The 24,506-nt window shown below is 37.8% G+C and overlaps 1 protein-coding gene across 1 annotated transcript in view; it reads right to left on the bottom strand.

Moving 5' to 3' along the window:
• edar (ectodysplasin A receptor) overlaps positions 1–24,506 on the bottom strand; it is a 57,296-nt gene that overhangs the window by 30,047 nt on the left and 2,743 nt on the right. The window contains exons 2-3 of the mRNA XM_047370985.1: positions 7,210–7,274; positions 2,130–2,249 (exon numbers count right to left, since the gene is read on the bottom strand). Coding sequence (XP_047226941.1) covers positions 2,130–2,249; positions 7,210–7,260 — 171 coding nt within the window. The 5' untranslated portion in view covers positions 7,261–7,274. The remainder of the gene's footprint in view (positions 1–2,129; positions 2,250–7,209; positions 7,275–24,506) is intronic.

Here is a 24,506-nt window from a genome sequence, read left to right as displayed (position 1 = left end):
GGGGCATTCAATGGCTTTGTCACTGTGTGATGCATCTGTCTATGTGTGTGTGGGCATGCTTTTTGTGAAGTTTCTGCAGTGAAGATGGTCGTCCTTTGATTAAAAGCATGTCAAAACACACTCTCACCCACATGCAAGGAAAGCTCAGGGAAATGAAAGAACAAGTGAATTACAGGCTGTTGCACCCGCAGGATCAGAGCGGCTGGAGAAAGTGCAATAAGGGGGGCTTTTTAAAGAAACATCTCACTTACAAATGGCTACATTACTCTTTATCAAAGGGTTCTTAGCTCAACAGACGTCTCTCACTCTGTTTTCCAAAGAGACAAGGGGATTGTTATGCTGGAACTCATCACATTGTTGAGGAAAGCCAAATACAAGTACATAAGTAATAACAGAATTAAAAAAAACATATTTCTGTATGATTGATGTATGATTAAATGATTGTAATAAAAGAGAAGTTGAGGGGAAATAGCAGCATGTTTTTTTCTATCATTCTAAATCAGGGCTCTCTATCTCTAGTTCTGGAGAGCTCCTGTCCTGCAACTTTTAGATGCATCCCTTCTCCAACACACTTGAATCAAATGGATGGTTTGTTACCAGGCCTCTGAAGAACTTTATGACATGGCAAGGAGGTAATTCAGTTATTTGATTCAAGTGAGTTCTAAGTCCAAAAAAATCTAAAAAAAAAAGATTAAAAAAAAAAAAAAAACTGAAGGCAAAAACTCTCCAACCAACACCAAGTTTAGATTTACTATGTCTGCTATGCATAAAAAAGCAAGTAAATGTTTTACAAATAATGGTTTACAATAATATTTCCATATTAAAAGTTTTGTATCTCATTACAAAAGGGACATAGGGTATTGTAATTATAGGCAATTTCCTTTAGTGTTTGAGAACACAGAATGGAGAGAAAAGTGTGTTTATCAGCTTTTACTCTGAGTAGTAGAAATAATTATAACAATTAGCAAATCCCACTTGTTGTCTTACTTGTAATTAGAACAAGCTCAACTCGGCTATGGCATCATTCCAAGAACCGAGTTTCGACCTCCAGAAATAAATGTACCGCAGCTGTAATATGCTTTAATGTGTATAGTGTAAAGCAGCTGTTCATTCTTTCTGTGAGATAAGAAACACTGATTTTAAGGACTCTATTTTAACCCTTTATATTGTAAAGTAGATGACAACGGTTTTAGGCCGTTAAAAGATTTGTGTTTTAAAATTTATTTTATATTCTTTGGCTTTAAACCAGACAAAAGATAAACCTTTTTGTCTTAATTTGTGCTTAGTTTTCATTATTGTGCTTTCTTTGTTATTCATTGTTTTATTTTTCCCTGGTTTTCTATCTATTTGTAAAGTACATTAGCCTACACTTGTTTTCATATGTGCTCATAAACACACCTGGTTTGATTTGATTAATAGCTTTAGTTTCCACTAATTTATTTGATGAATTTAAAAAAAATGCAGAATTTTCAGTTTTTGTGTTGTTATTCAGCCCACATCTCGTTTTACATTCAGTTAAGCGAGCCCTCAAAAGTCTGCACATTCATGTGTCATAAAAAGACAGCTACACAAAACATCTGAAATGAAAGAAATACTTAAATTATGAAAAATTTGAAGTGCCCAAATAATTATACTTTTCTGTGTTCGCTCTTGACTGTCTCTTTGAGGAGGGTGTGGCACCCCAGGGTGCCCATTGAAGCATTTACCTGCTCTGTGTTTACTTTGGCTGTCTGCAGACTGACTCACTAAATCACTGTGTGACTATTGCAAATCATTCAGTGTAATGCATGCCTTCACATTGAAGTAAATGAGAGCAATAAACCATAAAGAAATTGTGCATTCGAATTAACGCACCCGTCACTGTGCAGCTATGAGCGTGTGTGTCTGTGTGTCTATTCAGGGTGGTCTGAGCAAAACTGACACATGCTTGGGTCATAATTTCCATTTTCCTGGTATTTATGAGTTTACATTCTGGTCATCTTTCCTGCTTCCTGTCCTCAGCTTACTGAAATATTTTAGGTTCAAACTCAAAAGTCCAAGCTCATTAAAAAATAAACAACTAAACACGGTAAAAGTAAGGCAGATGACGATTCTCTAAATCGTATTTGCGTGTTTGTGGATGCTCTCACCATATGCGGTTCTTGTCCCGGCTGGCACTGAGGACAGGCCTGGCAGCTGTTGCTGGTCTGGTTGAAGAACTCGTACTCTCCACAGCTGGAATATTCAGCGCGAACAAACAGATGAGACACCTGGGGGGACGCAGAGACAGGCAGGTGGAGAACACGGTGAACGGAGACAAATGTAAAAACTGCAAAAGAGAGCTTGTGAAAACACAAGAGACATTCCTAATAATGCAATGACACTCTGAACGGATCAAAGACTGACAAACACCACCTAAGGCTGGACTAGGAGGCGATTAGATCTGCTATAACTAAAGACTTTTATTAAACTAGACAAGAGTAATAATAAGAATTAGGAAGACAGTATTTGGTAGTATTTCATTACATAATTATGAAAGTATGCGTACTGTAGAACTTCCTTAGAGACGTAACTGTTCACCAATTGGCATTATCTTGACTGTTTTTGTATCATAATAGCGATCAGTTGGAGTGCAAGTAACTGAATCTGAATCCGTCTGGGGTATATATAGTAAATTATTGGATTTGACTGGTATGAATCGGATTGATTTGATTATATATGGAGTGGGCCAGTCTTGTAAAGTGGTACAAGTTTACCTTTATTGTGATTTTTTTTTTTTTTTAAATGATATTTAGCAAAAAATATGTTACATAAATAGAAATAAAAACAATTTCAGACAAATTGATTTTATTTTAATTTGTTATTCTAGTTCTCTGTACCTCTGGTAAAGATGTATTAAAAAGCTTTAAAACTGATGCACCAATTACAAATATGTTTGTTTGTTTTTTCCTATTTATTTAAATGCATCAACCATCAGAATGTTTTTATAGCACCTTTGTATAGTTTAATAAACATCGATAAAAGATTAGGCACATATAATGTATAAATCGGAATAATATTGGAAATCCTTTATTTTCTGGTTGATGCAAAACTACTGACTCTATTAAAGAACCAGCAGTACATTTCTTTTATTTTACATGTTTGGCCATTAAAAACGAACTAAATAAAAATCAATGAAAGTTAATATCAGGAGATCAAACTGCAAAGGACATTGGAAACTGGATTTGACCAGCATCTCTGCTTAAAACAAAAAATTTTTTTGTTTGTTTTTTTTTTACATCAGATTTAAGAACTACAATATTTAATTTGAGATATTTATTGGATATGAAAATAAATTGCACGTAAAGAAGAAGGTTAAGAAAATCAACAGTGCTAAAATTATTGGTAATAATTAAAAACAAACATTGGACAATATTTAATAATTAACATACCACATAAAACGTACTTAACCTAAGCATTATTTAATGTTATATTTTACGTCTTTAAGCTGTTGAGAGTGTCTGTGATCTTATAATTAGTGATCCAGTAATTTCTGTTTGTGAAGCAGAGGCCAATTTCTCTTAGCCACTCTTCAACATGGGGAGGACAAGAGAACATGCCATTTAAGTAATGCAAATGTGTGCTGATCTTCCTAAGTCAGGAAATTGCAACATGAAAACAGCCGCTTGCTTAAACATGCACAAACAAGACTGGACAAGGACCCAAGTTTATTTTGCCACCACCCACAGTGAAGCATGGTAAGTGAGGTTAAAAAAATCACTGTGAGAGAACAGCAGCAATAAGTAGCATCTTGGCATAGTCTCCCAAACAGCACACAGCTGTCTGTGTGGGACCAGGGTCAGCTCAGCTGAAACGTCATGCTGTTCAAAGCAAAGCGACAACTTTATGAAGCAGGTGAACAACTTTTTCAGAAAGTTTTGATTGCTCTGAAATTTTCTGGGAGAAGAAATATGTTACCTGAATAAAATGGTCAATGAGTCGTATCAAGATGGAAAGGAAGTAACCTAGTATTGGCATCCCACTTAACTGTGGTTGCAGGTTTTAACTAAAACACATTTTCTCCTGTGTTGGCGCAGCATCATGTTTTAGGACCCTAAGCATCAGTGTGGTTGTGTTTGAACTTCAATCTCCACTAAACGGATGTTCTGAAGGACTTTTTATTGATTAATGCAGCTCATTGTCGAGACAGACCTGATTAAGATAAACAGCAGATATAGTGTAATGCAGAAGTCATTCTGTGTGTGTTGGTGAGAGTTATTATACAATGATAGGAAGAATAGGAATAATAATTCAGGAGAACTGACCGAAACTACTGGCTTTGCTGGTTAGCACACAAACTGCACCATTCAACTTATATTTGATTCTTCAGAGCAGCGCCCTCTATGGTACTTTTTAAAGTTGCACACAATTTGTTCCAATATCTGGCTCTGCATTTTAGATTCACCAGTTCTACATAACAACAATGTAATTTTAAAGCTTTTCTACAGTATTGGTAAATATTGCAATGATGATGTGTGATATATGAGTATCTGCTTGCTACACTCTGACCTTTTTGAGCAATATCATTTGTGTCCAGTGTAAGCATCTGCTGCATTCAGACTCTCCAACCAGCTAAATATTACATTAGCATGGAAAATGCAAGTTTATAACACTTGGGATATATTAGCCAACAATTATTGCAGTCCAAACAGTCAATCAGTTCTGTGCAATATGAATATTGCACATTCTAACATTGAGATGACAATATATTTGGAATATATTGAGCAGCCTCACTTTCTACAGATCTTTACCTATATGGACCAATAATACTGGAGGCCTCAGTAATTCTCATTTAATGCCTTTGCTTTTTTAGCAATAGGATTTATACAATATGCCTAATGTAGAAGTCTTTTTCACTACATGGAGCATGATTTATTAATTTAATTCAGATAGATAATATCTAAAACACAAAATAAATAGCTCATGTTGCATCTGAAATTGTGATTTTTTTTCTGTACATATAATGAAGGGTACAAAACAAACTTTGCCATGACCAGAATCTCTCGTAGTGTATTGAGTTTTTCCCTTAGATAATTTAAACAACAGAAACTGACCTGGGGCCTGTGAAACTAACATAACTGCTTGATGCCAAGGTATCTGAGAATCAGTAAACTGAATTGTAAAGTGGTGTAAAATCAAATAGCAAAGGCAAAAAAACAACAATAAATGATTTTCCGATGTGATATTTAGTTTTGTTAAGAAGGCTGTCTGCCTTGTAAATTCTATATAGGAAGGCTGCATGATAGCAGCATTTGGTTGTGTGAACAGAGTTTATGGGGTTGTTTTACTCCTGTAAAATTAATTTACTCATGCTGTTTATATGGTGCCTCATGTTTACAGACAAAAAGCCCCCAAAAACAACAATCTTTAAATTTCTTGTGAAGATTATATAAAAAAGGTTGGGTTTAAGGGTTAAGGTTGTGGTAACAATAGGTTTATGCAAGTTGTGGTTTTGGTTAGAGTCGGTGTACATTTTCAGTAAATTTAAGTAAATGAAATGTCCCCTGCAGCAATGGAAACGTGACTGAGTGTGTATCTGTGTGTGATGTGTGGTATTGTGTCATTGTGGCTCAATGTAATAAGTAGCAGCTGGTATTTATAGCTTTTCCAGCATACTTTGTCCGTTTCCAAACAAACTAACTGACTTTTAACAATCATCTGCAGTCCAGAAAATGATAGTTGGAAAATAAGTGAGTGCATGACTAAGCCTCTCCGTCTTTTCTCTGTTGTTCCTTGCAACCATATCATGTCCGTGAGCTGAAAACCTGTTTGAACAAGTGCTCATTTATGTATAATAGCCAATACTTCACCGGCCAAATAACCTGATAATAATATAAACTAAATCCAAAACAGAGCACGGTTTACTTGCCTGGAGTGCAGTTGGTGTAAATATAACTTCATAAACAATAAAAACTGAGGTACAGTGAGATTTGGTGGCATCTAGTGGCGAAGCTGCACATTGTAGCTGGATGAACATCCCCAATCTCACCATTTGTGTTGAAAGGAGAATTTCTTGAAGCTAAAAATATGATCTCCAATAGCAACGAAAATAGCAGACATGTCAAAGCAAACAGGAAATAATTCATTTTGGCATTTTGTAACAGTAAAGTACTGTTTTTTTTTTTTTTTTTGTAAACTGGCCCTAATGACTGAATGTACAATATAGTACAACACTAAGTCTCTAGTTATAATATTTCATAATATTGGAGCATAAAGAGAAAGAGGGAGATATTGCATAATGAATCTCATCTTGAATTCTGGGTCATCTATTATGTTCTCTTTTCTACAGCTCATCCCACAGAAAGAACACCAGAATTCACTGATTTGGTGGTGTGACCCAACACTTTTGGTAATATATGTGGATTTATCCATTCTTTTACCAGAATGATCTGATGTGTTTGTAGCTAAAAAGCTTAATATTATTTTTATCCAGCAAAAGCATATGGTTAGGGTTAAAGTCACAGTTGTGTTTAGAAAATTCCACCCTAATGTTTTTGATGGTAGGACAGAAAACAGTTTTTCCTTACATGCCTCCCAAACAACCAGTTGGTATGTGGATAGTGTCTGATGATTTTTAAGGAGACAGTGACTGTTGGGTCACTTTAGAATTGAGCAAGCTGTTACGAACAGTGTTTATGTATGCTTGCTATTGCTTTGCATGCCTGCCCATCCTTCTTCAAACCTTTTCAATGTCTGGAATAGCTGTCTCCTTCTTATCATTTCTATACATATAGCTCTGAAACATTTAGACAACAGAAAATAAACGTTTCTGCACCCAAGAGACATGTCATGTGGTTCAGACTTTATGAGTTTATTCTGCAGGAAAAAAAGAGAGGACAAACAGAGGAGGGAGGGTGAACTGAAGGGGCCTGACGGGAGCCCTGCCAATGAGTTTCAACATCGAAACAAGTGGAGCATCACAGATTTTAAAGATAGCTGCTTTCTACAAAACTCTAAGGTCTACCTATTTCTGAAAGTGCCTAAGAGTTATGCATGTTGCTGGGGCATAATACCACAAAGTCTGGATGATGCAGTGCCAACTGTGGAATCAACTTTGGGTAAGATCAGACAAGGGTCTGTGAGGACCAAAGCCTGACAGGACAAGAGAAAAATGTAAAATGGGAGTGAACATCAGGGCACAGGATACAAGGATCACAGTGGGAGGAGCAGGCCAAGAGCTATGGAACTTACCAATATTAAAGACAGGAAGATGAACTTCTTTTGACCTCTGCTCTGTGACATTTTGTGTCTTCTCCCTGAAAGACAAGAGTAATGCATGAAATGACAGCAAATACTCATTCTTTTCACTAAATTCTTATGAACTTTTCCTGCCAACTCCCTCCGGCACCTAAAATACTATTATCAATCAGTGAAGTCATGAATTGAAACATTCGAGCCAACGGTAGTGTTGTCAGAGGGAATGTGGTGCATGTGTGTGGCCAAATGCACTCAGCCGCTCGCTAGCATCACGTCACTCCCAATAAACAAGTAATAGCAGTAGAGCCGCCCGTGGCATTCTTCTGAGTCATAACAATGAGCAAATATTACCGCTGGCCAATCTTTGCTGATATGAACGCTGGTGATATCATTTAACAGCATTTAAAAATATCTGACTAGTCACCATTATGTTATCTGGCTGATCTTGGTTTTGAATAGTTTATTTTTAGGTATTCATATTTTTCTTTCACAAAAAACAAGATAAATGGCTTGAATGCTATTTTCAGTCTTGCATGTACATGTTGTGACAGATAATTCTACCTACTGTTCATTAGCAGTAAAAATTAGAAAATTTTCTAATAAAGTACACTAGATTATACACATAATAATTCATGATTTCAGTGTCTGGCTCACTGACTGATTAGTTCAGAAAGGTAAAACCATTATGGAGGCAGAAATCAAAAGCCCTTCAGTGACAAGTTAGCAAAAATAGAGAAAAACAGATTAGTTGCAGACAGACTGTGAGCCTTATTTCACTAAACAAAGTCCAACTTTCAACCCCACCATATAGTTTAAAGAGTGAGAAGAAGCAAAAGGTGGAAAATCTGAACAATAAAATATGATATACTCGATATATGAAACATGTATCTTACCTAAAATGAATTATCTTTTAGAAAAGCAAATGTCAAAAAGTGAAAAATGGAAAGATTATTTTACATCTTCTGAAAGTCTTATGTTTTCTTCAAGCTCATAAAAAAGCAGTTTCTTCTCCACAAGCAGCCACTTCAGTAAATAAATACTGTGTTGTGTTGGGCCACACAATGTTAGGTCACTGGACTGCGAAAATATTGCTTCCAAAACTTTCTGGGACCTTTTGCATTATAGGCACTATCATCTGTGTCAGGAGAAAGCATTTGCAGCAGCAAGGCTCCATCCAATAGGCTGAATATTTTATTGGCACGCAAAGTGTGCTTTCATGACAATTGAAAACAGCCAATAAATGTTGCATTCCAAACAGTCCTTTGCAATAATATTAATTTGCACACTGATATTTTGACAATGATGTATTCTGCAACTCTTAGAATCTGAAGTTTTGTTAAAAACTCACATTCTGTATCAGTCTCTCTTTTAGCATGAGCCAACACACACGCTGATGCTAATGGAGCTACCCAAAGAGAGAAAGATTATAGTAGACTTCACAATAAAAAGCTTCTTTTTTTTTAAGATGAAAGCAGCACATTCAGATTTGCATGCAGAATTAATACCAGATTCTGTTTAAACTTCAGATTTTCTGTTTTGCACAGCGGGTCAATTCTGGACATCTAAAGGACTGGTTGTGGAGCACAGGCTGGAAAATACCAAGGTATGTCAAATGCAAACAATACAATAATGTAAAGGCTTCTAAAATACCATTAATAGCTAGAATAGCAAACTGCTTTCACACCATTTAGACTGGAGTTGTTTTGGAATGGCAGAAGTTAAAATTTACCTTGAGTCTGTTTATAACCACCCTTTAAATGGAAAACTAATCTCTGATTAAGAGACGTTTAGATGCTAAAAATAATCTAAACTACCCCTTGAAGACATTGCACACCAATTTACAGTACACCACTGACTGCTCATAAAAGCACGTTTATCCGAGCATTAAGGAATTTATATTATTGCAATGTTGTTACTGTGGATAAATCAATATGGTCCTAATACAAATACCTGCTACATTAACATTTATTTTATTCCAGAAATGACCATTTAAAAACATATAAATACTATATTTTTTACTTATTGGATCAAAAATCATTTGATACTGACACATATGCAAATATTTATTATTGACAAATATGACAATTATTTACATGTGTTGCCCTCTGGTGGCAATGACATACAGTACAATGCAGGTTTAAATCCCAGTTGGGTTAGCTTCATGTTCTTATACAATTCATGATTTCCTGTTGTTTGTAAATCAACATTTTCACATTTAAATAACGCAAAAAGCTGATTTTCAATCTTGTTAAGCATTCAGATTCTCCTCCTAGAGCTTGACTTGATGGGCCAGAAGTGCGGTTTCTCAGATGATGCTCCTTGCTCTTAGGTCAGACCCGATTACCCTCTTTGCTGCTTTTATGATGTTCTGCAGTGCCTTCTGCTCCTTCTTGTGGCATCCTGAATACCACAGTGAGATGCCTTAAGTCAGGTTGCTCTCCCCTTCAAACTGGTAGAAGTTCTTGAGGAGGTTCTGAGGTAATCCAGCCGTCCTTAGTTCTGAGGTAATCCAGCCGTCCTTAGTCTCCTCAAAAAATAAAGATGCTGCTGAGCCCTGCCAATAATGTAGATGATGCAAATTGTTCAGGAGACATCCTCAGTGATGTGGAGGGCCAGGTTTCTAGATGTTTACTGAAGATTGAGGCCTCTTTCATATCTCCTAATAAATTCAGTTCATGTTGTCCCACGATAGCTTTTTAATGTGAAAAAATCTAGCTGTTAGTTGTCTGGATTAATTGTTCATTTTTAACCAGTGTTGGTGTTCACACATCACAATTTTAGTTTTTCCATACATACAATCTCTTCCTAACCATCACAGAGAAGTTCTTTTTTCCCCAAATCTGGATTTTCCAATGCTGATTCAATGATATAAAACTGTGAATTGTTTCACGACTGTCTCCTTCGATCATATTAGTTCACACCAACAGTTGAACTCTAAATCCCTATGAAGTTGTGTTGAACATGTCTGTGTGTGTGTGTGTGTGTGTGTGTGTGTGCGTTTGTGTGTGTGTGTGTGTGTGTTTGAGACACAAAAGGGAGGAAACAGCAATTATTTTCAATCTGAGGTCAAAATCTGTCTGTCTGGCTCCAAACCTCACTCAAATTTCACTCGTCCTTGTCGGAAACTTCAGATCTTCACTGATCGCTAATTCTTCCACTCTAGCAGTTTCATCTTGCTTAATTGCAGCAGCAACACACACAAGCATGCACACACACATATTAACACATAGATAGACTGACTGTAAATGCAAACAGCATTCACTTGTGAGGGCAAAATAGGCTTAATTGCGTAAAATCTTGTGGCAAAACCACAACTGGAATGTACTTTTTGAGTGCGTGTCTGTGTATGTATTTTTGTGTCACTGCTGAAAAGATAAAAGGCTTGATGATGCTTTTTTTCCAAATCAGGAAATAAAGAGCGCTGCCAAATGGCTATGGACCCCCTCAAGGCTACTCATTATGGGGTTAAAGTGATGAACACACAACCCCGTGCACACACAAACACACACATAACACTTAACTGTGTTTGAAGACTCAGTGTCTTCTGACAGTCTGCTTACCTCTTTCAACCCTGTTTCTCTAACCTCAGCTCTCTCTGTTGGGGCAGGTCTGAGATGAAAGTCAGCCTGAGCCTCTTTAGCCTCCCCAGGGGTATTAATCTTCTAACGATTGTATAATCTCCAATAAATAACCTGTGTGTTTTTAGTTGTGCCCTTAACAAGTTTGTGTGTGTCATTTGAGCTAGTATGCTGCACAGTTTGCAGCAGAGTAGTTTGTTTACTTTAGGATCCTGTTTTTACTTTACAACAATTGCTGAACTGAATCAAATCAGAGCCATCTTTGGTACCCCGTTCTCTTGATTAGCTGTGGCCTCGTATCTGTTTTTCATTTGCTCGGGTTTAATTACAGCAGAATAAATCCAGAATGAAATGGCGCATAGCAATGGGGTGACAATTAACTCTTTTAATCACAAAAGATACACAGGAAAAGCTTGCTAACAGCAAAGATTTAAACAACAAAAAACACTAAGAACGATCTAAAACCATCTGCTAACTGTATCAGTAATTCCTTATTGTGTTACATTATAGGAACCTGGCTCTTACAGGCAGTTTTAAATGGATGACAATAAGATTTGTTTGGACAGGAAACATCCCCAGCAACCCCTCCCACAACTAAGCAGTAGAAGATGTTACAAATGAATAGAAAAGTTAATTTGAATGCTTAAATTTTATGCAGGAAGGGAAAACTGTTCAGCCCTGCAAACACTGACATTTGTTTTTAAACAAAAAGTTTAAACAGAAATGTGTATCATGATCTATTTGTTTTTAAACAAAAACACAACAATTAGTCCTGCTACTACTGCTGCTTAATTAATATAGTGCATTAATTATTAGGTATAATATTATCTGAAACATTTAATTAATTGATATTTGGATACAAAGACTCAAGCAAAACCATAGAATAAACAGCTGCTAAACTGATTAGCCATTTTCAAGTATTACTTGTATTTATTTACTTAAATTACACCCTTTCCTGCTCTTTAAAGACTTTTACAAGTAGAAGAAGCTTATATTACCTTAAGTACTTTGACCTTCTGCTCTGTTAGTCATCCTGCAGCCAGCTACTAAACAGAAATGCCACTCCTAGCTTGCCAACTGTAATTTTTCCTATTGGATAAGACACTTTCAGATCATCCTTGTGTTCGGTGATCAACACATGTTCTTTATGTCTCGTAAGCAACTGCAAAGTCCCAACGCGGAATGGGGGGTTGAAGTCAACCCCTCAATATTGTGCCACTGATCCACCATAGGGAAGTTGTTGCAAACCTGTCATCACTATGAATTATAAGGGGTAATGTGAAATGGTGGAACAATCTGATGTTTTTCGTCAGCATAAAAGCCTTACGTAGTTGCTGAAGATTTGTCTGATGCACAGTCAGTTGTTTATGATTTATTTGTGGTTGTTTTATGTCATTTCTGCCCCTTCCATGTGAGTGTCATTTCTGTAATCGAGACTCATCAGACCAGTCAATGTTTTTCCAATCTGTTATTGTCTAATTATGGCGAGCCTTGCGAATTGGACCTTTGAGTTTCCATGTTAACCCTAGTATATCTGCATTTTCTGAAATACTCAGAGCAGACCCTCTGGCATGAACAATGTTCAGAGTCTTTCTCTGAGGCTTCAAGATTTAATCTGCTTCATCAGTTCTTGTGGGAAATAAACTCTCTGCATCTGTCTACCTACATATTATTCACAGATGAATTGTGTGGGAAATGACTTTTCCCCATCATCGCTTGATTTTTAAAAAAGGTATTTATTACAGATCTCAATAATGATGGCTTGACTAGGTATTAGGGCAATTAGCAGCCAGGGAAGCCATCTAAGAAGCAAAACAGCATAGACAATGAAAAATGTGGTAAGACGATATTTTATGGACTTATGAAAAGCACTTAATTTCTGATGAAATTAGCAGAATACAGAGTAATATCCTTTTATTCATTTTGGATTTTGGTATGTCTGAAGAGAAATGTCTGTTTTTTCATTAGCAGTTTTATTGCTTTTCTTCTTATTTTTCCTTTCCACTGACATCCATTCTTGCTGTCACATATGACATTTAAAATGGCCCTTAAATGTAACAGAACATTAAGCAACTGAAAATACACATGGCAGGGATGAATTAAAATGTCATAGGGCAAATAAGTCTGTAAATACACAGAAGAATATCTATATAAATTAGGTTTTTAAACGTGCATTAGATCACTCGCTGGATCCAGCTTACTGAAAAAGGATGGCACAGTTAGTTTGATCACTGGCTTTTCTACCTTCCTGGATCAACATGAGTCTGCCCTGCCATAAACACAATCTAACACACATGCAAACATAATCCATTCCAGTCGTACACAGGTCCAGAAGTTAATCAGTGCACTGGTAAGGAGCTTAAACCCTCAAAAGGCAATTACTCTATCCCTTTACAGACCAGGGCTCAACCTGCCAAATGTGCACAAGATCTCAAACAGATGTTACACAGTTTGACAATATATAAGCCCTGCTTGTTTCTCTATGCATGCACAATGCTCCCAAAAAGCAATAAGTTTAAGCCAGTGACAAAAGACAAGATGTCACTATCACCATTCAACACGTCTAGAAAAACATTTTCATACTATTCACGATTCAGTGAATGTTTATTTAAACCCTGCCCAATGTTGTAACAGCATAAAGTATAAACTGTAGTCATGAAATATTATGCAGGTTAATTATCTGAGTTTTCACCGGCAATAAAACATCATTGAAGTGGGTTTGGAGATATAAAGGAGAGAACCCACAAACTTTATGGATTTCCCCTCCATCAAGTTCTTGTAGTAGTCTCATCTAAACCTCCAACAGTTCTGGAAAACAACACATCAGAAAAGGTATAAAAAAAACTATTTAAATTCAGAGTCTACTGTCTGACGGATTCATAAAAAAAGTGAGTCTACTATATGTTATTGTTTCGAAAGAAATGTAGCAATCCGCTTAATAAAGGAAGGCATTTTTATGATATATTACTACAGACCAGTTCACAAACTTGTTTTAAAATGCTCTAAGACAGTTGTATTTCTTTAGCCTGCTCTATCATTATGGGGCTGCGTGGCGTTGGTGTAGTTGGTAGCACTGTTGTCTTGCAACAAGAAGGTCCTGGGTTTAAATCCCAGTATGGGGTCTTTCTGCATGTAGTTTGCATGTTCTCCCGTGCAGACAAGAGTTCTCTCTGGGTACTCTGGCTTCCTCCCACAGTACAAAAACAGTCATGTTGGGTCAATCTATTACCCTTAGGTGTGAGTGTGGTTGTTTGTCTCTTGGGTTTCTGTTGCCCTGTAATGTATATGCAACCTGTCCAGGGTGTATCCTGCCTCTCTCCCAACAACTGCTGGAGATAGACACCAGCCCCCTACTTAGATAAGTTTAGATTTTAGAGATAACTTAAGCACAGCATAAGTTCTTCAGAGTAAAGGTTCTTTATATTTTCTTCTCTTCGCTTATCTTTTTAGAAGTTCCTAGTGTAGCAACGATCATCTGTTGGTGCCTTAAGGCTCTGCATTGCAGATAATTTGTGTTTACAATTCAAATACTTAATACAAATATGTCTTTATCTCTAAAGGCTGCCAGCCCAAGTACTATCAACGGTGTTAGTAAGGTTTGATAGACAAAAGTTTAACTACTCTTTCCAGTTTAATAATGCGTCATTACCTCCATAATGGTGATAATAATCTCACCATTCTTCTAAATACCAATAATGTTCTGAACATTATCCACTGAGTGTAAAAATTTAGCCACTTCAATCTCATTCCAACTGCCCTGGCTGTCTTTTTTGATGTGAGTGTTGTAAAAGAGGAATGTGCTGCAGGCTTTCTGTCTCTCTACTATGATTTGGAGGCTGTAGGATTGTAAATGCAGGGATGGTGGGGTGGCAGGCCTGTCAGTCAAATGGGACCAACTGCTTTTACCTTTAGCTGGCTTAAACTGCCAGCACCCCTAAAAACCTCTTCTAATAGAGCTTACTGATTGGAAAAAGATCTAAAGAGGGACAGGGCTGTGTATGTTTCTGCAAAGCCTTCTGTTGTGTTTGAAAGGCCCACAGGAAGTCAAAGCTCACTGAACAAAGTAGCCACCAAGGCTCACTTATGCGGAGCTTAATGAGCTGTAAATAAATATATCTGACTTGCTAGTTTAATGTAAAAATAAACCCACAATTAAGGTGATTTCCAAGTCTGGAGACAGACCCAAAGCTCAGACAACAGCTGGCCCTTGTCTACTTGCTAAATATCAATTTACTCCAAAGCCACCCAGCTGCATCACAGTGGTTTATCAGAGCAAGTTCAGCTCTTACATGAATCAAATGATGCATTCATGTACCAACAAATCATTTTGGGACATTGGTTCACAAACGTTTTCAAAAAATATGACTTCAGTTAACACTAAGACCTCCTAGTACCACCATACTGACCAGCATTTTGAAATGACAATACAGTAGGAACTGTTTTTGTTGTTTCCATAAAACCAAAGAAGTGTTTTGCTGGGTACAATTTCCATGTTTCAAATTGAAATAAAAAAGGAAGATCCCCTGAAGTCGCAATTTAAAGTGAAGTCAAAAGATTTTTCATAAGCGCTGAGCTCAAAATCTATATGGCTAAAACCTGTTTAAAACTTAGGGATAGCTGCTGTAATGTATTTGCATTTCTAACAGTTTGTATCTTATTAACTCTTTTACACACATATGACTGTACAACATGTTGGAATGAACATCTCTCTTCAGTGTCTGAGTTTATAAAATGCAAAGAATAACACAGTCATTACCTTGTTTCGATCAAAACTGAGCAAATTAGCATTACACTGGTTTACCAATTTGCAACTAGAACATGGTCAAGCTGTGTTTGCTTACATTCACAAATCAAAGTTCTAACTTTAGAGGCAATACAGGTAGAGATTATGTCCAAACACAAATTACTGGTGACCACAATCCAACAATTTTGCTCACCAATGGGTGACCAAAACCAGCCAGATAGATTGGCCCTGACTGGCGACAGGCCAGTTGGAAACCCAAAAATGTATTTGTTATATTGTTCATAAACCTGCAATAGAGAAAAAGGGTGTATTCACACCAGGAAAGTCCTTTGGTCTGCTTGTTTGGTCCGGACCAAAAGCTAAATTTATTTTTTGCATTTGGTGCGGTTTGTTTTCACATTGTACTTTTTGCAAGTGAACTATTACTTGTAAACAAAGCCACGCGGGTGACGATCATTGTTCCCATAGGACAGAAATGATGGGGGCGGGACAGAGCAGAGTTCCGGAAATTTAGGAAAACAGCTGTAGATGTGCTGCGTGCAGCAACTCTGTTCTGCATATTTGTGCCGTTATTACAGCTGCAATATTATTGTGAGAGTCAAGAGCAGCTCATTCAACACAGACTTTGAGACGTTCCATTTATAATTTTGGAACCCCGTCAGAGAATGCGTGCTGAATGCCGACGTTCTCTACGTGCCTGGTCCCACAACAAGCCAGTAGCGTTGCTAAGCAACACATAGCTTATCAGGTATGATTACCTTACAACACACACCTTTGCTACTGGCTACGGTGGCTTTGTATGTCCAAAGAGACGTACACTTTTTGCAGTTGGTTCTGATCGGGGCCGGTTTATATTCAGACCATAAGCGAACCGCACCAGAGTCCGTTTGGAAGCGGACCGAGACCACCTCAAAAAGTGGGTTTCGGTCCGGTTGTTTGGTCCGGTTCGCTTGAGTGTATTCAAACCTGCACAAAAGGTCCGGACCAAGGGGGGGAAACGAACTCTGGTCCGTTTAAAGCGGACCAAACGTGGCAAGTGTGAATACACCCAAAGACAGTAGGCAGGGAGAGACTGGGACTTGCTCCTGGGATTTAAAGTGGACCAAACAGCACTGGTTTCTGTGATCCACCTAGTATTGCATGCTAACTGATGAGAAAATGCAGTATAGGAAATCAATTCAAAATTCCAATCTAAGCAAAAGAGGTGACCAAGTCAAGTCAAGTCAAGCTTATTTATATAGCGCTTTTCAGCAGCAAGGCACTCAAAGCGCTGTACATGAGGAAAAACATTACAATGATACAGAAAATCAAACACAGAAAAACAAATCAAATGACATTAATAATCCTTGGGATTTTACTGGTAAAAGCTGGTTCTAATCCAATCTTTCTAATAGAGGTAATTAGCTCATTAAGTCTTCTGTGGTAGGGAATTCATCATGTGCTAGAAGAAAAATTATAATATTAATCCTTGAGGTCGCTGGTATGAGGCAGCTGTGGTCCCATCATTTAAATAGTAACAGTCATGGGCACTCACTGAAGTCTAAGTAGAGAAGCTGGGTCACTGGTATAAAACATTTTTAGTCCAAACTTTTTAAATACTAATAATGTTTGGCTTTCACCGGTATGAAATTGTTGTAAATAAAATCCTTCTGAGAAATCTAAAAATCTCTGGTCATTGGTGTAAAAACAGCTTTAGTCAAATTTTCAAATACTAATAATATTTGGCTTTCGTTGGTAATCCTTCTGAGAAATCTGAAAATCTATGAAAAGTAATGAAATCACACATTTAGGTAAAGTAAGATAGGAGGGAAAAAAATCATATTTCAGACTCTATTCTTAGCAGAATACACTCTGAAGTAGTACAAAAAAAACCTCAGCAGGGGTAAGCAACACACACATTAGTAAAGATTTAGGAAGGGTATGGTGGAATCTTGAGGGTGTGAATATATAAGTCTGAGTGTGTTTGCAAGAATTAGACTGTCAACACTGATAGAAGCGCCATTGTCCTTGAGAAGAGAGGTGGAAGTTTTATCAATCAGCCGCATAGTCCTATCAGCACACAGCTGGGAGGAGCGTTGTGTTTATATAACATCCAGGAGATATTTTGTCGATAGCCACTTAGCAGAAGTTGCCAAGGCCACATTGGGGCACCAGATTTAGAAAAACAAAAAATGTTGTGGTTCAGGCAGATCTGGAGCGTACAACTTCTCCAAGATTGTTGGACCACTTGTTTGCTGAATATTGGACCATTTGCACGTTGCTGGACGCCACCAGGCCTCCTGGTGTTTTTGGCCATTTTGTATCCAGGACAGTCCGTGCCTACAGATCCCGTCGGCCACTGCGGCTGATAAGACAGCCCTGAGGCCACCGTCAACTATATAACAGAGGATGAGACGACCCACCATTTGCCTTCAGCTGGAGACCGTGACACGTTTACCAACATCTGAAGTATCACCTGGAAAAGAGTCCCGAGTGGATTTCATTTATTCTCTCTCATTGGCCAACAAAGAATTCATAACTGAGGTTTCTGGAATACGAAAGCCAGAAATTTCACTTTGCCGATCGAAGACGTGAGTTTAACACGTAACTAAAAAAAACACGGAGTTTCAAGGAGACAAATCGCCACCTTGTTTTGTTCTAGTCGACTGTGATGGTCAGATCATATTTTCCCTTTCGCCAAGGAGGCCAGAGGACGAAGCTTGGCCGCTTTTCCTGAAGTTAACTGTGGACGCACATTAACTTCCAACTTCCACCCCACTCTCTTTCAACCCCGCTTAGAAGGGAGACAACGACAAGTAACATCCATCTTTTATTTTTATTTCTTTCTTAGAAAGTCTGGGCAGGGTAGAGGAGGTTTTAGTGCGATGAGATTCGCTATTTAATCTAATGTGTTCTGAATGATATGTGCATGTAACCCTTTTATTGAAACTTTGATGTGCCGTGTTGGATGTCTGGAAGCCGCTGTGCTACCCAGCTTTGTGTGTGTTTTGCGGGGTTGTTGAACACCTGAGAGCAAGCGCAGGTGCACTGTGAGACTGGACTGCTAAAATAACCTCATGGTGAAATTCCCCATTTTCTTTGTCTTCAACCTTACTGCTTGCTAGCTTGCCGCCAAAAGTTTTATAACCCTCTGTCTGCTCACCTCGCAGATTTGGGGGAGGTTTTATGACTGAGTATAACTGAGTTACAGTTGGAGCAGCCCCCCACCCTCCACTCACCACCACACCCCTTTGTCATATTATCATTTTTGCCATAACTGCTGGTTTGATCCCATACGCACCACTGCTGTTTTGCTTTATTTTGTTTAGTTAGATATTTTACCCCTTTTGTGTAGAACTTTGCATGTTTGAGTAGATGAAGATTATTAAATCGGAAGAGCGAGTGTATCAGGGCGGTGATTTAATAAATGTTCACATAGATAAACAGAAGGCGTTCTGTGTTTATTTTGTGCAAGAGTGATTCGTCAGTCAAGATAAGGTTGAAGTTCCACACGTTTCGGCAGAAACGGTCAATTAAACAGTGACATCTGTGGTAATAGTTATCAATTATTACTGAGTATTTAACGGTTGTAATTATCAGAGGCGTTGAGCCACAATTATAACACCAGAAGACATCTCTGGTTTCGATTCATAAATGAGGATTTTGGTTAAGAAATTAATTTTGTCAAATTATGATTTTTAATTATAATTATTGATAAAGATTAATTAATCAATAATATAATTCTAACAAGATTATATCCTTTAACCTCTGAGTCCAACCGCTGCCAGGCTGCGATTCTCTTCAAGAATTGTGTCCAGCTTGCGATCCTGCTCTCTTAACATTTCAGTCTGAGTGTTGTTTGCTCTACAGACTCCATCCAACATCGCAGGCAGCTTTGGAATGCTTTGAACAGCCGCCCACGTTTTGCAAATCACTTGATAAGCCAGGTAACCACCAACTCCAAAAAGCAGAAATCCTGTTATCAAAAGTACAAATGTGTACACATCTTCTACGTCCTCGACCGACATCGTAGTCAGGCACACAATCTTCCACTGCTGCCAAGAATCCATTGTGTATCCAGAGAACAACGTCCCGTCTGGACAAGAGGGTTCTCCTTTACCCTGTCTTCCCGTCGAAATAATTTGATCAATTACGTTGAGAGACCAGCTGACCAATTCCACAATTTACAAGTTTGGAGGATATGCAAAGTGAGGCTCTGAGAAAAATACAGACAAAAGCAGAAGCAGGGATCAGCAGGGAGGAAGGGAGAGAGAGAAAATGCGTGTGACCAGTGCTTATAAATAGTAGATGTTTTCTCCATTGCACCTAACTTTTAGTAGTTTTTTGGGGGGGTTCATTAGCTCTATGTCACAGGTAATTAACTTTCAATTTAGCATGTATTAGTTAATGATCAGAGAACCTCTAAAGAAAGTTCAAGTAACATCATTAGTTCTTATTAATTTCCCTTTGGGATTAATAAAGTATTTTTGAATTGAATTGAATTGAATTTTACAGTTTGAGAATCCTGGGCTAGAATACAACGACAATGAAGAGCTTTGACATCAAAGTTCAGATTTGTTTTCTTCTTTTTACTAGAGCAAAATACCACCTAGGATAATGTCCGCGCCCTAAATGAAATATGTTGTTGCATGAGCCTGTGTGTGATGTTTTTCATCTCTTTCTATCTTTTAATTGCTTTAATTACAGACTTACTGCCAGCTTTTCACTCAGTGCTCAGGAAAAAACCAAACTCTTAAGGAGCATGAAAAGAAATAGCAAGTGCCTATGTAGACTGCCTCTCTTTCTGTCTCATATCACACACCTATGGCAGTTCCAGTCAGCCAACAGACTCTTTGATTCGCTGCCTGCAGTGATCAGTCTTTCATCATCTCCTCTCCCTGATCCCTTGTTCCCCTCTTTAGCTCAGCTGGGGCAGAACGTCTCCCTCCCTGTCTCTTTGTCTGTCTCTGTTTGTTCAGCATTGACTGTAGGTGGGAAGCCTAATCTGGAACTTGGAATTAACCTGAATTCATGATTCTTTCTATCCAATGCCTACAGTACAGCAGTTGGAGGAAAAATGTAGATCTTTCAGGCATATAAATTATGTTTTTGATGATATATCCTTTATGATGTTTCCTTAAACATGTTAAAATGTTAAAGTGTGTATAAAATCAACCAACTTGGAATTTGCATTGTTTGCTTCTGTTTGTTTGCACTGGACAGATCCATCATGACAGATCGCTGGTGTGCATTTTCACACTTCCTGTAACACACCTGAAGGTTTTTCAATTGCTTGTCATTGGGGGTATAATTTAGCTCCTTCAAGTGGTTATGATGGATGTACATGCAAAGGAAGGAGAATCTTCAAAGCTAAACTCCAAGTCAATCAATTAGAAAGTAAAAACTTAAGAGTTAAAGTTGAAAACCATTAGAAGCATCCATAGCCGCCACTGTATTGTTTAAGATGCCACTACTAGGTGCTTTACTGCAGATGTGAAACGTAATATTCTGAAACCAGATTCTACATCTGTGCATATCCCTCATCTAGGGGACACAACAACTGTATCCCTCAATTGCTTCAAACCAAGTAACTGTCAAACCACATGACTGATTTAACTTTGTCTTAAGCACTGAACTCGCTTATCACTCCATTGTTAAAACCTCAGTTAGTATTTAATTTTTTCAGCTGTAGCTGTTAAACAGGGTGTACCTATTAAAGCAAAAACATAATGATTACAGGGTAGATGTTTTAAGGTATCTTTAGCATTTTATAGTGGTGATTAGCCAGATCATTGTTGTTACAATTACAGGAAACATCAGTCAGGTATCAACTCTGATATTCTCAACAAGGTTGCCAACATTTTCAAATCCAACATGTTACGTAACAGACGGGTATTTTTTCAACACATTTATTTTTTCTATTTTTCTTAGAAAAATCAGTGTCTACATATTGGATTCCAATCTAAAACACTGTAAAACCTTTGTTGCACTGGTATTACTCTAGCAGGTGGTGATAACGGTGGCACTAAAATTCAAAAGAAGAAGATCCTATGCATGACTAAAGCAGTGCTAGGCTAAATAATCTCCCAAAGGTTTTCCCAGACAGCATTAATCCAGGTTAGTCTAGATGGGGCCTTAAGCCATCCCCTCTTCCTGGAATGTTCTCCAAACAAAATTAAAACTGACTGAACTTGTGACTGTTGGGGAATACAAAGCACTGTTAAAAGACCAGGAACAGGAAACACTTATTCATTGTACTGGCTTATATTTTTAACTTGTTTTAATTTGACGTTTTATGGTTTATTTTATTTTTATTGTATGTATGAACGTACCTGTTGTTAGTGAAGCTATAGATGTGTTGTCTTGCCAGGTCCCAATTAAAACAGAGTTTTTATTCTTTATTAGGCTTTTTTTGCCTGGTTAAATAAAGGTTAAATAATAAGCTGCAACACATTCGGTCGTTGTGTTGTTTGTGGAATTTATTTAATTTTTATTGTTACCAGTTTGACAGAACTTCCTCAAGGTGGGCTTGACTTGACATCCTGTGGCCGATGGCCTTAAGTCCAATTATATGAAATGAAGGTGTCATTTGACTGACAACCACCTAAAGCTAGCTCTCTGATCAGCAGCCTGAGTAAACAGCTAACATGCCTCCATACAGAATACAGTTTTCTTTTCAATATATTTTGTATTTCCTCTGACTCTACACCTTACTCACTCTGAAAATGGCTAACTCAGTCTTCTTCCTGCACTAAAAACTTCCACACAAGAGTGTTATTCTCATTGTAACCTGGCAGCACTTACATCTGGTGCTTTTACTGTTTAGAAAAATAATGGATTTTTGACTTTCCAACCTGTCAAGTCTGGTCAACAGACGATTTCTTTGTACATCTCTACATATAATCTAAATGACTCCTACACTTAGTACCAGTATTATGCTCTAAGTGTGATACATGTGAATATGGAACGTAAAAAAGCCACACATCCTGGCCTACAGTATCCATGTTCTGCACAATTTATGGATGAAATAATTAGTAAATCTCAGAAAGTCATGAACAGGATTACCTACAGAGAAGATCTAAAAAGAAAATACCACAGCACTGTAGTCTTCATCCAGCTCTACATCTATAGATAGAGTCAGCCACCATGTGCAACTGTAGGTTTCTGCTGATAGTTGCAGATCCTCCATGTTATTTGAATAGAAATTAGCTAACGCCAAGATGTTTTGAAGCTAATGCACAGTGGCCATCAGCAGTACTGCAGTGGAAGCTTTTGATTGGGCTTCACTTTTGACACTGGATGAGTGCTAACATCTGTAATGCATGCAGTCTACATTTACAGTTGAGAAACAGTTATAATGCTTTGCTGGAATCAATGAGCATAAATCGGAAAATAATGAAATGCAGCTACCCCCATGTCTCTCTGTGATTTCCCGGAAGCCCCTGAGGGAGCTAAATGAAGAATCACTGCTCTATTTGAAGTTGTTACCAACTGGAGACTAGGAGTAAGAAGCGTTTAGTGACCCAGCCAAAGAAACAAAATGTATCTAAGCAGATTTTTGATAGCTTCAGCTACACATGCATTATTATTATAATACAGTCAGTCAGTCAGTCAGTCATTTTCTACCGCTTATTCCATAGTGGGTCGCGGGGGAGCTGGTGCCTATCTCCAGCAGTCTATGGGCGAGAGGCAGGTACACCCTGGACAGGTCGCCAGTCCATCGCAGAGCAACACACAAACAACCATGCACACACTCATTCATACACCTAAGGGCAATTTAGAGTGACCAATTAACCTAACAGGCATGTCTTTGGACTGTGGGAGGAAGCCGGAGTACCCGGTGAGAACCCACGCATGCACTGGGAGAACATGCTAACTCCATGCAGAAAGACCCCTGCTTGGGAATTGAACCCAGGACCTTCTTGCTGCAAGGCAACAGTGCTACCAACTGCGCCACCGTGCATTAAAGGTTTATTTTGTTTTAGTCACCAAATAAAAGCATTTACAAATCAAATGGTGATGATATTTGAGAGACTTTGAAGTAAAGAAGTGTTTAATGCAAAACCTTTGTGCGAACCAAGTGGTTTTCATCACTCAACCTAAAACCTACCTGAGAGAAATTAATTGATAAAAAACATGGTGTTAACACAAAACAAAAAGAATCTCTCTCTCAACACATAATTAAACCTCACACAGGAGCCCAAGTTAGGATTCTCACAATGTTAAATTTTATCCATGCAACTTTGCAAGTCGATTTTCAAGCATTCAGAGTTTCTTTTAAAATGTTCCAAAAATCTGCATATTTAAAAGGTGCCGCTCAAGAAAAATCAAGGTTTTGACCTCATAAAGTTGTACTTACCTCTGCTTTACAGGAGACCCACCCATGTCCTGCGGGTTACTGTGACATCTCAGATTCAGAACCCCAAAGTTTGATGTTCAACAAACCCACCAATCCCACCACTGCACAGGGTGAGGCTCGTCAGAACTTGCAATCGGATACAAATTAACAGCAATAACACATTATCTGATTGCTAACAGCTTAAGTGTAAAGTAGAGATGAGAGTGGGTAAGTGTAGCCAGATGAGAAGTTGGTACAAGGACCGACTTCTGTTCCGGCCCAAATAATTTAGGCAAATTTCTTACAAAATTATGCTTTTAAATATTTAAAATACCAGTTCGGTGTGATGATTATTGATAGAGTGGTTTGTGCTCATTTTCAACTGATGCAAAAGTTGATATTATATCATTTGTTGACGTGGGAAGAAAGCTGCTGCCTATTAATTTATTTATCCTCTGTAATTCCCTAATCAAATCTCCAAAACACAAACAGTACCTTGAAAAAATATTAAACTGGACTTTCCCTGTGACTTTGCAAACAAAAACTTGAATATATTTTGTGGGGATTTTATGTAATAAATCAAGTGCATTGTTGTATAGTCAAAGAGACATTATGCATTGTTTCCTTTTTTATATACAAACAAAATCTGTAA

The sequence above is a fragment of the Girardinichthys multiradiatus genome, chromosome 7, assembly GCF_021462225.1.
Source record: "Girardinichthys multiradiatus isolate DD_20200921_A chromosome 7, DD_fGirMul_XY1, whole genome shotgun sequence".
In the NCBI taxonomy this organism is placed as follows: Eukaryota; Metazoa; Chordata; class Actinopteri; order Cyprinodontiformes; family Goodeidae; genus Girardinichthys; species Girardinichthys multiradiatus.
This window is presented reverse-complemented; position numbering and strand designations above follow the sequence as displayed.